General features: G+C 36.7%; 1 protein-coding gene across 3 annotated transcripts in view; it reads left to right on the top strand.

Moving 5' to 3' along the window:
* CEP41 (centrosomal protein 41) overlaps positions 1 to 13065 on the top strand; it is a 41991-nt gene that overhangs the window by 11543 nt on the left and 17383 nt on the right. For all 3 annotated transcript variants that reach the window (XM_079149780.1, XM_079149782.1, XM_079149781.1), the window contains exons 2-3: positions 1274 to 1337; positions 11642 to 11689. In XM_079149780.1, the coding sequence (XP_079005906.1) occupies positions 1274 to 1337; positions 11642 to 11689 (112 nt within the window). The remainder of the gene's footprint in view (positions 1 to 1273; positions 1338 to 11641; positions 11690 to 13065) is intronic.

Consider the following 13065-nt stretch of genomic DNA (forward strand, 5'->3'; position numbering starts at 1 on the left):
ATAAGCCTGAGCTTCCACAAGAGCCAGTGCATTGGCAGCAATACATGTGGAGCCCTAGACTTGGAGAAGCAGTGCCAGAGTTTGTCAGCACAGACCCTGGTCAGACAGCATCTGGTCAGGTCTGGATCCCACCTGCTGTATTTTAGATAATCTGTGGATAAAATCTAGAGGGTATCCAGAGGAGATGGCCCAAAGCCTTCATGAAAAGAGTAACATTAAAAAGAGGAGCAGGATAGCTGCCTTTCATTATCTCAACAGGTTTCTTGAGGCAGGGGCAGGTGACTTATTCTATTACAATAGGGAACTAAAAAGAAATTGAAGGGAGATCAATTTTGGCTCCATGTACGAGATTTTTTTTCTTTTCTTGCAGTACTGGAGATTCAATCCAGGGCTTCCCACGTGTTAGGCAAGCACTCTAGCACTCTAGCACTGAGCTACATCCCCAGCCCAACATAATTTCTCTCTTTTATTTCTTTTTCTGTGTTTTTTATTGGTACATTATAGTTGTACATAATGGTGGGATTTGTTGTTACTTATACACACAAATTGTATTGTGTGTAATTATATTGTATATAAGTAACAACAAATCATTCCCCAGTATTTCCCCTTTCACTTCCTTCTTCCTCCCCCTGGTCCTTTTCTTCTACTCTGCTGATCTGCCTTTGATTTTCATGAGATCACTCCCACCTTTTCCTTTTTCCTCTCTAGCTTCCACATATGAAAGAAAATATACAATTTTTGACCTTCTGAGTTTGGCTAATTTCACTTAATATAATGTTCTCAAGTTCCATCTATTTTCCTGCAAATGACATAAGTTCATTCTTCTTTATGACTGAATAAAACTCCATTGTGTATATATACCACATTTTCTTTATTCACTCATCCATTGATGGACACATAGGTTTGGGTGTTGGGAATTGTGCAGCTGTAAACTTGAGTATGCGTGTATCACTATAATATGTTGACTTTAATTCCAAGGTAATTTCTAAGTGCTTTTTTTTTTTTTAATCACATAATGCTCTAAGATTATTTTGACAAAATGTGGACGTGTGATAGAAAATGTGACAGAAACAAGGTAACTGTGTTCACCTGAAGAAATGCTATAGCAAAGAGTCCTAAATGGATGGGATAGTTAATCTTTAGAGTATCTTCCATCCTTAAAGTCTCTGAAATTTTATTATGTTTCCCGTACTTAAGTGTCTGATTCTTTCCTGGCTTTGTCACCTTTATCTTTACATTAATCCAATTAATTGTGAATTTTCTTATTTTGCAGTACTTGACTAAAAGGATACCACAGAACCCAAGATATCAGCATGTTAAGTCAAGACTGGACACTGGTGAGTAAAGATTAGAAAGTTAGAACTTTTTTTTTTTTAATCCAATAGCTAATTTTTGACAGTAAGCAGCCCGTCAAAACTGGTATAAATCACAGGTAAAAGTTTCTATCTTACCTAATGTCTTTCTGGACTCAGGTCTTATCTTTGAAAACTGTTTTTCAGATTGTCAGTAAAAATTTGCCTTCACGTAATTTAACTCATTTTTCATTACCACATAGGAAATAATATAAATTGAGAAAATGAAATCCCAGAAATGGAAACCATTGTTCAATAAGTTGTGGGGCTGATGCTGAGTTAATACCAGGAGGTCATCTTCTGTTTTGAAACACCTTAAATGTATTACTTCAAGCTGCTGGTAATATCCATGTGCATGTTTGTTCTGTTCTGTGTTCACACATAAGGCTGAGTATAAGTGAAGCTGTGGACTGTGGGTGATAGAAAGATGAGTGTGGATTGTGGTTTTTGCAGTCAGAGAGCTTAGATTCAAGTGGAGGCAGACCCGACTTGAATGAGTAACTAAAATACCAGACAAAATTTAATTAGTGCTGCAGTTCAGGTGAAGTATGGTTTATGGGTACCTTTCTACTTAGTTCCTTGCTATTCACGTCTTTCAATGTCGTGATGAGGACTGCTGTCCAGATCCTGGTGGATTTGCAGTCTTGTGAGGTTTGGGTTATTTATTTGTTTAATTTTTTCCTACCCTTTAAAGCCTGTTGTGGCAAATCCACCTGATTAAGATGGCTTTGCTAGTGGACTGGGGGACTGTCTACATTTAGCAATACTGAATTTTCCACCAGACAGCTGAGGAAAGCAAAGGGAGGTGTTGCCCTTGTTTAAATCATCTCATTTATTTTGTCTTTCTCTTTCTGCAGTCTCCTTAAAAATCAATATCTTCCATTACACGTTTCCTCAAATAACATAGACTTCAATTAAATGTTTTGCATGCAGACACTATTTCTTCTTACCTTTCTTTCAAACATTTCCATGTCATACAGATATTTATCCTTGCAAATATCCTGTTTGATAGGCAGGTGAAAATATTATCACTGTTTCAGAGGAAACGGAAATTGTGGCTGGAGATTTTGTGATTTACTCAGAGTTCAATAAAGAAGCTAAAGCTAGGATTGTCTGCAGAGTGAGAAAGTCAATACCGGAGAATGGGTGCTAAATCTAGCGTAGTTTCTGTACCACCCCTGTGTTTCCCCCAGCCTTGTTCCTTCTGCCATTCTCACTGTCAGCTCCTCTACTTGTACCCACCTCCCCCTTAATTGCAATGGTGGCCCACCTTTCTGAAATGAGTGATCTGAAGGTAAGCACCAAATGTGGGAGAGTACAAAAGTGATGTTAAAGACCACTGTACAGGAAATCTTTGAAATCTTTATAGTTTTGAAATTAAAATTTGTAAAAGCTGAGGTTTATCTCAGATACTTAGATTTGTCTATGCCTTTAGAATTTTTTTCTCTTGAAAATCAAACTGGGGTTTATGCCACCCCCATCTTTCTTTTCAGTTTCTTAACTCATAACCAAAATTTGACTCAATAATAGTGCCTGAAATTAATTTCACTTTTTGTAATGTTGAGATACTTACATTGTTTTTTTTTTTAAATATTTTTCCAGTTGTCACTGGACCTTTATTTTATTTATATGTGGTGCTGAGAATTGAACCCAGTGCATCACGCATGCTAGGCAAGTGCTCTACCACTGAGCTACAACCCCAATCCTACATGGGTTTTTATAACACATATTAAATACCTATAGCCTATTATATCTTTTTTTGTTTTTTTAAACACAACTGTTTAATTTTTATTGACAAGGTTTGTAAGAACAGATATTTAAAATCAAAGGCCAATTTTTAGGTCTCATTTAGTTGCTTATTCCATTCACTTTTATTAAGTATACCTTTCCCTAATGTCTTGATTTTATCAAGAAACAAGTCTGTAAAAATACCTGTTAAATCATTTATATATACGTTTCTATGATGCAAAGATTTTTAAACACTCAATTGGTACATTAAATATCTCATAGTCAGCATGTTTAAACTGATTAAGACCATTAATTTTTAAAAAACAAAATTTAAGTCTTGTAATTCAGGAGTGGGCTGGGTATGGTGATGAAAGCCTGTAATCCCAGCTATGCAGGAGGCTGAGACAGGAGATCACAAGTTTGAGGCCAGTCTGGGCAACTTAGTGACATCCTGTCTCCAAAAGGGCTGAGGATATGTATCCTATTATATCTTGAGAGTCTTAAACTGCTTTTTGAAATTAGCTTTTTATTCTGAGATAATTGTAGAATCACATGCATTTTGTAAAAAATGATACAGAGAGATTTCATGTACCCTTTCCCCAGTTTCCTATAATGGTAATATCTTTAAAAACTATACTGCAGGGGACTGGGTTAGTGGTAGAGTACTTGCCCAGAGTGTGCGAGGCCCTGGGTTCCATTCTCAACACCGTGTTATAAATGAATAAAGAAAAATTTTAAAAAACTATACTGCACCATCACAGCAATGATACTAACACTGAGATGTAAGTCAAGGTACAGAACATTTCCATTATCACAAGATTCCTTATGCTGTCCTTTCCCCTTTCCACTCCCACTCATATCTTTATCCCTGACAGGCACTAATATTTCTGTTTCTATCGTTTTGTTTCACAATTAATACATAAATTGGATCCTATATTATGTAACCTTTTGGATTGACATTTTTTTCCTCAGCATAATTCTTAAAACTCATCCAGGTTATTGCATGTGTTTGTTCCTTTGTATTACTGGCTGGTTTTGTGTGGTATGGCTCTATTACAGTAACAATTTACCTGTGGAAGACCATCTGCCTCGTTTCCACTTTAGGGGGTGTTAACAGATGAAAGTACTATAAACATTCATGTACAGATTTATTTATTTATTTATTGTGATACTGGGGATGGAAGCCAGGGTTGCTCTACCACTGAGCCTACATCCCCAGCCCTTTTTATTTTTTATTTTGACACAGAGTCTTGCTAAGTTGCTGAGACTGACCTTGAACTTGTGATCCTCCTGCCTCAGCCTCCCTAGTAGCTTGAATTACAGACATGTGCCACCCTGCCTTGCTTATGTACATATTTTTTGTGTGACGTTAAGTCTTCATTTCTTTAGAATAATTGCCCAGGAGTACAATTGCTGATCACATGGTAGTTTTCTTGCATGTTATAAGAAAATGCTGAACTGTTTTCCAAAGTCACGGTACCATTTGACTTTCCCACCATGGTGGTTAGTGGTTCTTTTTCTCCCTGTCCTCATCAGCATTTGGTGTTGTCGCCCTTTTTTTATTTTAGCCATTCTGATAGGTGTGGAGTAATGTATTGCAATTTTACTTTCCCTAATTGCTAATGATGAACATCTTTGCATTGCTTCTTTGCTTTTTGTATATCTTTGGTAAAATATCTGTTCATGTCTTTTGCCTGTACTAATTGAATTGTTTGACTTTTCATGGTTGAATTTTGAGAGTTTCTTATATATCTCAGTTACTTAGGAGGCTGGGATAGGAGCAGTATTTGTGACCCTTTTTATTTTTCCATACAAGGTCTCTAGGTTGACAAGCCTGGCCTCAACCATGCACCGCTCCTATCCCAGCCTCCTAAGTAACTGGATTGCAGGCATGAGCCACTGCATCCAGCAAAAGTTTTAAATTTTGATGAGGTCCATTTTTTCTGTTTTTCCTTTTATAGATCATGATTCTGGGGCTGGGGATATAGCTCAGTGGGTAGAGTGCTTGCCTCACAAGTACAAGGCCCTGGGTTCAATCCCCAGCACCGCAAAAAAAAAAAAAACATATAGATCATGATTCTGTTGTCAACTCTAAGAACGCTTTGCCTACCCCAATGATTTTTTTTCTAAAAGCTCTCTGGTTTTAAAATTTACATTTAAGTTCATGATACATTTTGAGGTGATTTTTATATGAGGTATGTGACTTAAATCAAGATTAACTTTTTTTGCTCAATGGGTATACAATTGGTTCAGCATTGTCTGTTTAAAGGGTTACTTTTCCTCCCTTGAATTACATGTTCATTTTTGTCAAAGTCAGTTGGGCATAAATGTGTGGTTCTATTTCTGGGTCCTGTTCTGTTCCCTTGATCAGTGTGTTTGTCCCTCCACCATTACTACCCAGGCTTGATTACTGTAGCTACATGGTAATTGGATAATTAAAATTGGTTTTAATTCTTTTTCTTTACAAAATTAGCTATTCTAATTTCTTTGTCCATATCATTTTCATGACAACTTATACTTAAAATTTGCTGTGATTTTGATAGGAGTTGTTTATCAATTTGGAGAGAATTGACATCTTTGTTGAGTAACTGTTAACCTACTTTCTATATCCATGGACTTGTCTATCCTGAACATTTCATGTAACTGGAATCATATGCTATATGGCCTTTTGTGTCTGTCTTCTCAGTGTGGTATTGTCAAGGTTCGTCTGTGTTGTAGCAGGTGTCAGTACATCATTTCTTTTTATTGCCAAATAATATTCTGTTGTGTATCTATTCTGTGTTTGTTTAATCTACTCATTAGTTGATGGACATTTGGATTGCTTACATTTTCTGGTCAATGTATACAAATTTTTGTGTGAACATGTGGTTTTGTAATTCTCTTGGGTATATACCTAGGTACTGAATTGCTGGTCATATGGTACTCTATGTTTAATTTTTGGAGGAACTGCCAAACTGTTTTCCAAAGCAGCCACATTTTACATTCCCATCAGCAATGCAGGAGGGCTCTGTTTTCTCCACATTCTCACTAATGCTTGTTATTGTCCATCATTTTGATTATAGCCATCATTGTGGGTGTGAAGTAGTATCTCATTATGGTTTTAATTTGTATGTTCCTAATGACTAATGATGTTGAGCACCTTTTTACATGCTTGTTGGAATTTTTATATCTCCTATGGAGAAATGTCTATTCAAATCATTTGCCTGTTTTTAAATTGGGTTATTTTTCTTAGTATTACAGGAGTTCTTTTATTTATTCTAGATATTAGACTCTTACTCTGTTCTGTTCTCTTGATCAGTGCGTCTGGCCTTCTACCATTACCACCCAGTCTTGATTACTGTGGCTACATGGTAAATTGGATAATTAAAATTGGTTATGCTGATTATTTTCACTTTATTTTTCTTTACAAAATATAATCATTGTATTTTCTCCCATTATGATTATTAATTATTATTATTTTCTCTTCATTTTTATTTATAGAAATATAATCATTGTGGGTATTTTCTCCTGTTCTGAGTTTTCCAGCATTTTCGTTGTACTTACTTGAAGGAATAAAGTTTATCTACCTGTCTTCCTGGAAACAAGTCTCCCAGACTAGTTTCACAATAGCTTTTGGAAGGACCAAAGCATGCCTCAAGCTTTAAAGCTCAAAATATTTTAAAGTTAGTGTGGGAGAGAAATCTTATTCTAGGACTTGATTGTGTGTGTGTGTGTGTGTGTGTGTGTGTGTGTGTGTGTATGTTTCAAATTTAGAATCTATTTTAAAGTTCACTTAGGGGAGAGATCTTATTATAATGTTGGTGCTTCTGTGCATCTTTGTGACTGACTTCTCTGTGTTCAGAGGTCTTCTATCTGGTGTGCAGCACCTGTGGGTGATGTACCAAGACCCAGAACCCATCATCCTTTGAAGCCAGCAGGGCCTGGGGCAGCCCAAACCCAATGTTTTGTCTAAATATTATCATTGCTTCGTGTGGCGTGAGATGAAAAAGATGAAGAGTCCTGGGTAAGAAAACACCACAGGGACTTTAGAGCCCAAGTAAGCGTTAGGAGTTGTCATCTACAGAATATTTTTAAGCTCTGTGGTCAGAGAAAATAGACATAAAATTGAATGGGCATTTCCTATTTTGAGGCTAAATGGATGGGTCTTTAATCTTTTCTTACCAGTGAGTAATTCAGTTAATCACAAATCAAGAATTTGATCAATTCTTGATCAAATATTTACCAGATATCTCTGGTCTTCACCCAAATCACTTTCTGCTGAGTTCTTCAAAGACTAATATCTTCTCCCTGCATAAAGATTAATTTTTTTCCCTATACTTCTGACTCCATAGAAACCTGAACACTGATGTACAGCTCTGGCTAGAAATCTCAGAATAATTTTAACTTCCAATATTTCTTTTGTTCCATAGGTGCCTGAGTATGTCTTCCCAGCTCCCCAGCACTGCCAAACTATGCCATGAGTGGATTATGCTCTTGACGAAACCCCTGCTGGCATTTTGTTCAGCCAGCACCACAGGGTTCTTGTGTGTTCTCAAGCACCCTCTCTGGGTTTCTGTTCTGCAGTGCTGCAGACTGATTAAGGGACACTTTCCAGGCCACAGGGCTCTCCCTTTATTAGTCCCTGACACTCTTCTGTCAGCTACATTACCTCTTACTTCAGTCTGTATTCAATCTCATTTCACGTTTCTTTACACTTTCCAAATTCTGCAAAGTTTCTCCACTCAGTCTTTTCTTATTTTTATAAAATTTAACTTTCTTTAGTTATTTCTGCATAAAGTAGAATATTCCATTTCCTTTTTTTCTTCTTTAGTTTTTACTTTTCCTGAATATTTGCTAATACCCTTGATCTTAAGCATCCAAACTCATTTTAGACTAGTTGCTCTTCATTTTTATTTGGTATTTAATTCTGCCTCTTACGTCAAAGGGAGAAATGTATGTGAAAGGCTTTTACAAACCAGAACGCACTATACACACGTAGAACTTATTGAGGTTAACAAAGGACCACTGTGTCTCTTTTCACGCTTTCTGCTGCTTCTGAGCCAAAAGAACTTCTCCGCAGAGGAGGGAAATATTGAAGAAAAATAAAGCCTTAGAGTTGTCTCTTAGCAACTGAGTTCATGCCTTATAAATCTTACCCACCTTAGATTACTGTTGCTCAGAATCACTTGCTTTTCTTGCAGGCTTAGTACAAATAATGTTATTAAACTATAGAGTCACATGGAAAAAAATCTAATTCCAATGAGTCACTCAGTTAATCGATTGTACTTTATCTTTGCACAGGATTATTGATAGAGTCAGTTGTTTCCTTCTCTTGATTCTAATTGTAAAACTTTTGTTACATATCTTTCATTGCAACTTAAGTTGTAACAAGGTAGAAGCCAAATAAGGCCTTGTATACTTCTGGGTTGCCTGAGAATATGGGTCATATGAGTAGTCCAAACAAATCATAATTGTACATATATCAAGTTGTGCTTAGTTTAAATAAAATCAGCTGTGCAAAAACTCAAGCCAAATTAGAACATGATTATTTACATTATTAAATAACTTACTATAAGGATTTTTCAAAGGGTAGATCCTCATGGTACATTCCATTCAGCAAATATTTTTTAATGTCTCCTATACCAGACAATGGGAGGTATAAAGGTTGTGAGTGTGTGTGTGTATTTACGTGTGCACTGATAAATAATCTTGGACTTTGCATTGAATAAGGTACATCAGATAATCCAGTACAGTGACAGATGCTTTGTGAGTGGTAAGCCAGTACTGTAGGAGCTCAGGGGAGGGAGTCGATCTCTTCCTGCTGGGTGAGCTAACAAGGTATTATGTTAAAGAACCTAAAGCTGACAGGGAGTTTGTCAAGTTTAGTAATTAAGACAACAATGAAGAAGGTGGGTAAGTTGGCATCTTCCGTACTAGAGCAAGAAGTTTAGACAGTGAGTAATGGAGAGCCACTGATTTTTTTCATTTATATCAGTCTTATCTAGCAAAATTTGGAAGTAATGTGTAATGTCAAATGTTTTGAAAAATTAATTCTCTGATAGCTTTTAAGACTCCTTTTATATATTAAAAAGATGTTTATAAACAAGTGAACTATGAAGTTGATTCTCTTCCAGTCTTTTTAAAAGGTACTCAAAATCTATTTTCCAATGCAATTAGATATAGTTGAATAAGGCACTTAGTTAACATGAAAGTGTGTATGGTAGGATAAAATGCCTCTGTTTATACTTTCTAAAATCACATTTAGGGATTTTGTGTTGATTTGAGGTCAGTCATCTCATTTTTCTAGTCAAAGCAATGTGGAAATTTTCCATTTTCTTTTCTCTTCTACATTTGGTTAGAATGAATGTCTGTAATGAAAAGAACTTCTTATTAATGGCCCTCTTCATTTGTTCTTAATTTTGCCAAATATCTGCATAACTGTAAAAGATCTTGTCTGTCATCTCCTTTGATAGGAAAAACGAAAGGTAGGCAGCACAGCTTACCTCAGAGCCTAGCGGGAGAGTCGCTGATGCAAGATGGAGTGCTATGTAAATACACTGAAAATGTTGATAATTAATAAGGAAATAAATTTTAGACACTTTTTTTAGTAGAAACCACTGTCACTTGGAAATGCAATCTTAATAATAAAGACAGTATGAATGAGGTTGGCAGCTATTTTCCATCCCTCAAGGAATTAACATCAGATGGTCCCCCATCTCTTTTGGTCCCAAGGAAGTGGCACTTTCTACAAGTTTACCTCACTATGAATTGCTTTTTAAAACCAAAGAACTGGGGACATGGCTCAATGGTAGGGTTCAATTTCTAATACCACAAAAATGAATAAATACTAATAAAACAACACAACTAGAAAAGCCAGGTGCTTTGTGAGCCATCTTTGAAACCTGGAGATTGGTAATGGACCTGGCTTATTTACTCTTGCTGGAGAAATCAGCAGTCCTTTGTGTTTCTCCATTTTCTGACTGGACTGCCTGAAACTTGCCTAGCCAAAAGACACTATCCACCACATCAACAACATGCAGCTGTGGGGGACTCAGGGATATACAACCAAAAGCTCCTCTAAAATATTTTAAAAATAAGGTGATGGGAAGCTGAACAGCATATTGATTTGCTGTCTTCTTCCCTCATTACATTGACCAGGCAAATCCATGCCCGAGTTTAGAGTTGCAGTGGGGAGGAGGGATGTGTATGTTCAGGAAGAATTTGTGGTTTCTTCTTTGGAATTCTGGTCACTTCTCAGGTCAATTGTAGTCTTAAGAACCTAGGAGAGATCATATTTGGTTTTAATCAGTTCTTTGGTGGTTATTATGCCTCTTCTGACATGTACTCACTATCTCTTTTGAGAAGCCTCAGGCCTTCTGAGCAGCCCTGACTAACTTCATCTCTCTTTCAGCTTCTGGAAGGACACAGTGTGGGTCTAGGACGTCACTAAATCTTTGTTTTTAGTGCTGATAAAGAGTGTATGTTTTTAGGTGAAAAACAAAATAAACCAAAACAGTAGACTTTTATTCCATGATGAATTCATGGTAAAAAATTTAGAACAACAAATGAAGTAAATTGTGTTTTGACAATGTATTCTGAGTTTCAGAGCAAGGATTTTCTCTCATGGCTCTGACCTAAACATGAAGAAAAGTTTAGAATAGTCCTTGAAAACTTCAATTCATGTCATTAACTGGAAGCATTTCTTTGATCCGATCTTGGGCTAAATCTAACTAGATCCTCTCAAGGCTTAATGTTAGGAGCACAATTTTAGAAATGTGAAATTATTTTGAATGTTTTTCTTTTGCCATACTTTTAGGTGCCAGATAGAGCTTGCTGTGCTGAATTGAATCAAATTGCAGCATGCCCAGTAAAAAATAATAGTCCCTGGCTTAAGAGCTAGAATTTAATTCATTCGAAAACCAGAATGATTCTGGCCCAATTTTAAAGTATGAAAACTCTCCAAACCACCTTGGCTAGAGCCTAGTATTATAGAACCAGACCATAAAACATGAGGGCTGGGACTCTCCACAGTGGTGGGAACTTGCTGTTATTTCTCAGCAAATCAAGCCTATGGTGAATACTAGCATCCAAACTGTGTGGTCTAGTTCAGGCTGCAACATCAGCATGAATAGTAAAGACCAAGTTCAGGAAAGAGGAGGAAACCACAAAGACAAAGCAGAGAGGAAAGGGTTTCTTGGGTAGCCACAGGGGCACACTTCAGATACTCAAAGAAAATTGCTTCTTTTTTTTCTCCTATGTGTCTTCCCCACAAAAAGATTAGGGGTATAGGGAGGTAGAGAGCTTTGATTCAAAAGAGGGAAAAATGAATATAAATGATCATCAGTATTATCTGAGACTGCTAAATGTTTTTGGGGGGATGCACCCTAGCTTAAATACCTTTAACCAAAACATTTCCCTCAGTTCTAGATCTTTTAATGATGCTGTGTAATCCAAAAATCTGTTTACTACATGTGGCCCATTGGTCAGAGAAGCTCAAGAAGTATTTGTTTTCCATTCTATTTTCACAATGGTACTCATTTTCTTCCATTTAAAGCATATCTAAAATTCTTTCTTCTTTTTAGGTAACAGTATGACGAAATACATTGAGAAGCTAGAAGAGATCAAAAAAAGTGAGTAACACTATTGATGGCTTGGAAAAATGGAGCTCCATAATGTTCCATAAGCTGGTTATCAGCTAACCACCAAACTCTACAGCTGACATGTGTGGAGAGCTGTGGGAGTCAGGTGAGCCTGGCAGCTGCCTGGAAGTATGTGGGAATCACTGGGTACCCTTCTGGCCAGCTGCTAAGATGGTGGCCTATGGATCTCGGTTCTGCCCGACTTGCATCCTTTAGGGAGTATTCACACTGGAATGCAGAGTGAGGTCTGGTGGAGTGAGCTCTGCTTAAGTGGTTCAAACCTGAGTTTCTAGGTACATTATGCTCCAGCCTTCGTGGCTTTTTTCAAAGTACTTAATCTTTCCGCTCCTCTTACTTGGTCTGTACCTGAGAGGATAATATATACCTCTCTTCATAACATTCTTATGAGTATAAATTAAAGAGTATTCATGGAAGACTTAAAGGTCTGAGAAAGAAAGAGCTTATTCACGGTGTTCTCCATTATCCATTCATTACAGTCTGTTTTCTCTTAATTAAAAAACGTATTTCATGCACATCCTTTTTAAAAAAACTAATCTACTGCAAAGATATCTTACTAGTCACAGATTATATTGCCCTTGCACAAAATCATGATTTTTCAATCTGTGTTCAAAACTGATGTAAAATATACATGCCTCAACCAGAATTAAAGAAGTAGAAACATCTGTTTCCTAAGATGGATTTGCTTGTATCTGCAGTAGGAGAACCCAGTGCTAGGGGAGTATTTAGCTAATGGTAGTGAAGGGTCCTCTGATCACAGTCCAGCACTTGACTCTGGTAACATACATCTTCTTAGAAGAGAAAATTACAAATCTAGAATGCATGAGAATTTTTTCTATACAACAGACCTTTTAATTTAAAATGATAATGCTCCTTTTGAATTGCTGCAGTGCAGGGAAACCCCAAACAGTAGATGTGGACTTGGGCGTAGCTTTCTACTGATTGCCTTTATGTGCCATGTTCAGTTAGAAGAGATTGTGCTATAAATACTTCTTAAAAATGTGTAGTAGCATAGGATGCTTCTCTTTTCTTATGCATTTTATGCTATTTAAGTATACATAATATATATATATATATATAAATATATGAAATATATTGAATTTCCAAGCCATGAAAAAAAATCTTGTTTACTCACCTACACTTCATTGTTGTCATCCTTAATTCAGCCAAGGCAGGTGACATCCAGCCGGCCTGTTTCTATTGGGGTTTGTGGCCTCTTTTTCCTCCCTTTCCATTTGTAACTGAGGGTAAACTCACATGTCCTCACCAGAAATTGTGCCATAAAAATGTCCCGTTCTACTCAGATTTGTAGAACCTTGCTTAAAACATTTCTTGAAAGTCCAGTGTGA

Source organism: Sciurus vulgaris (genome assembly GCF_902686455.1).
Source record: "Sciurus vulgaris genome assembly, chromosome: 8".
Classification (NCBI taxonomy): Eukaryota; Metazoa; Chordata; class Mammalia; order Rodentia; family Sciuridae; genus Sciurus; species Sciurus vulgaris.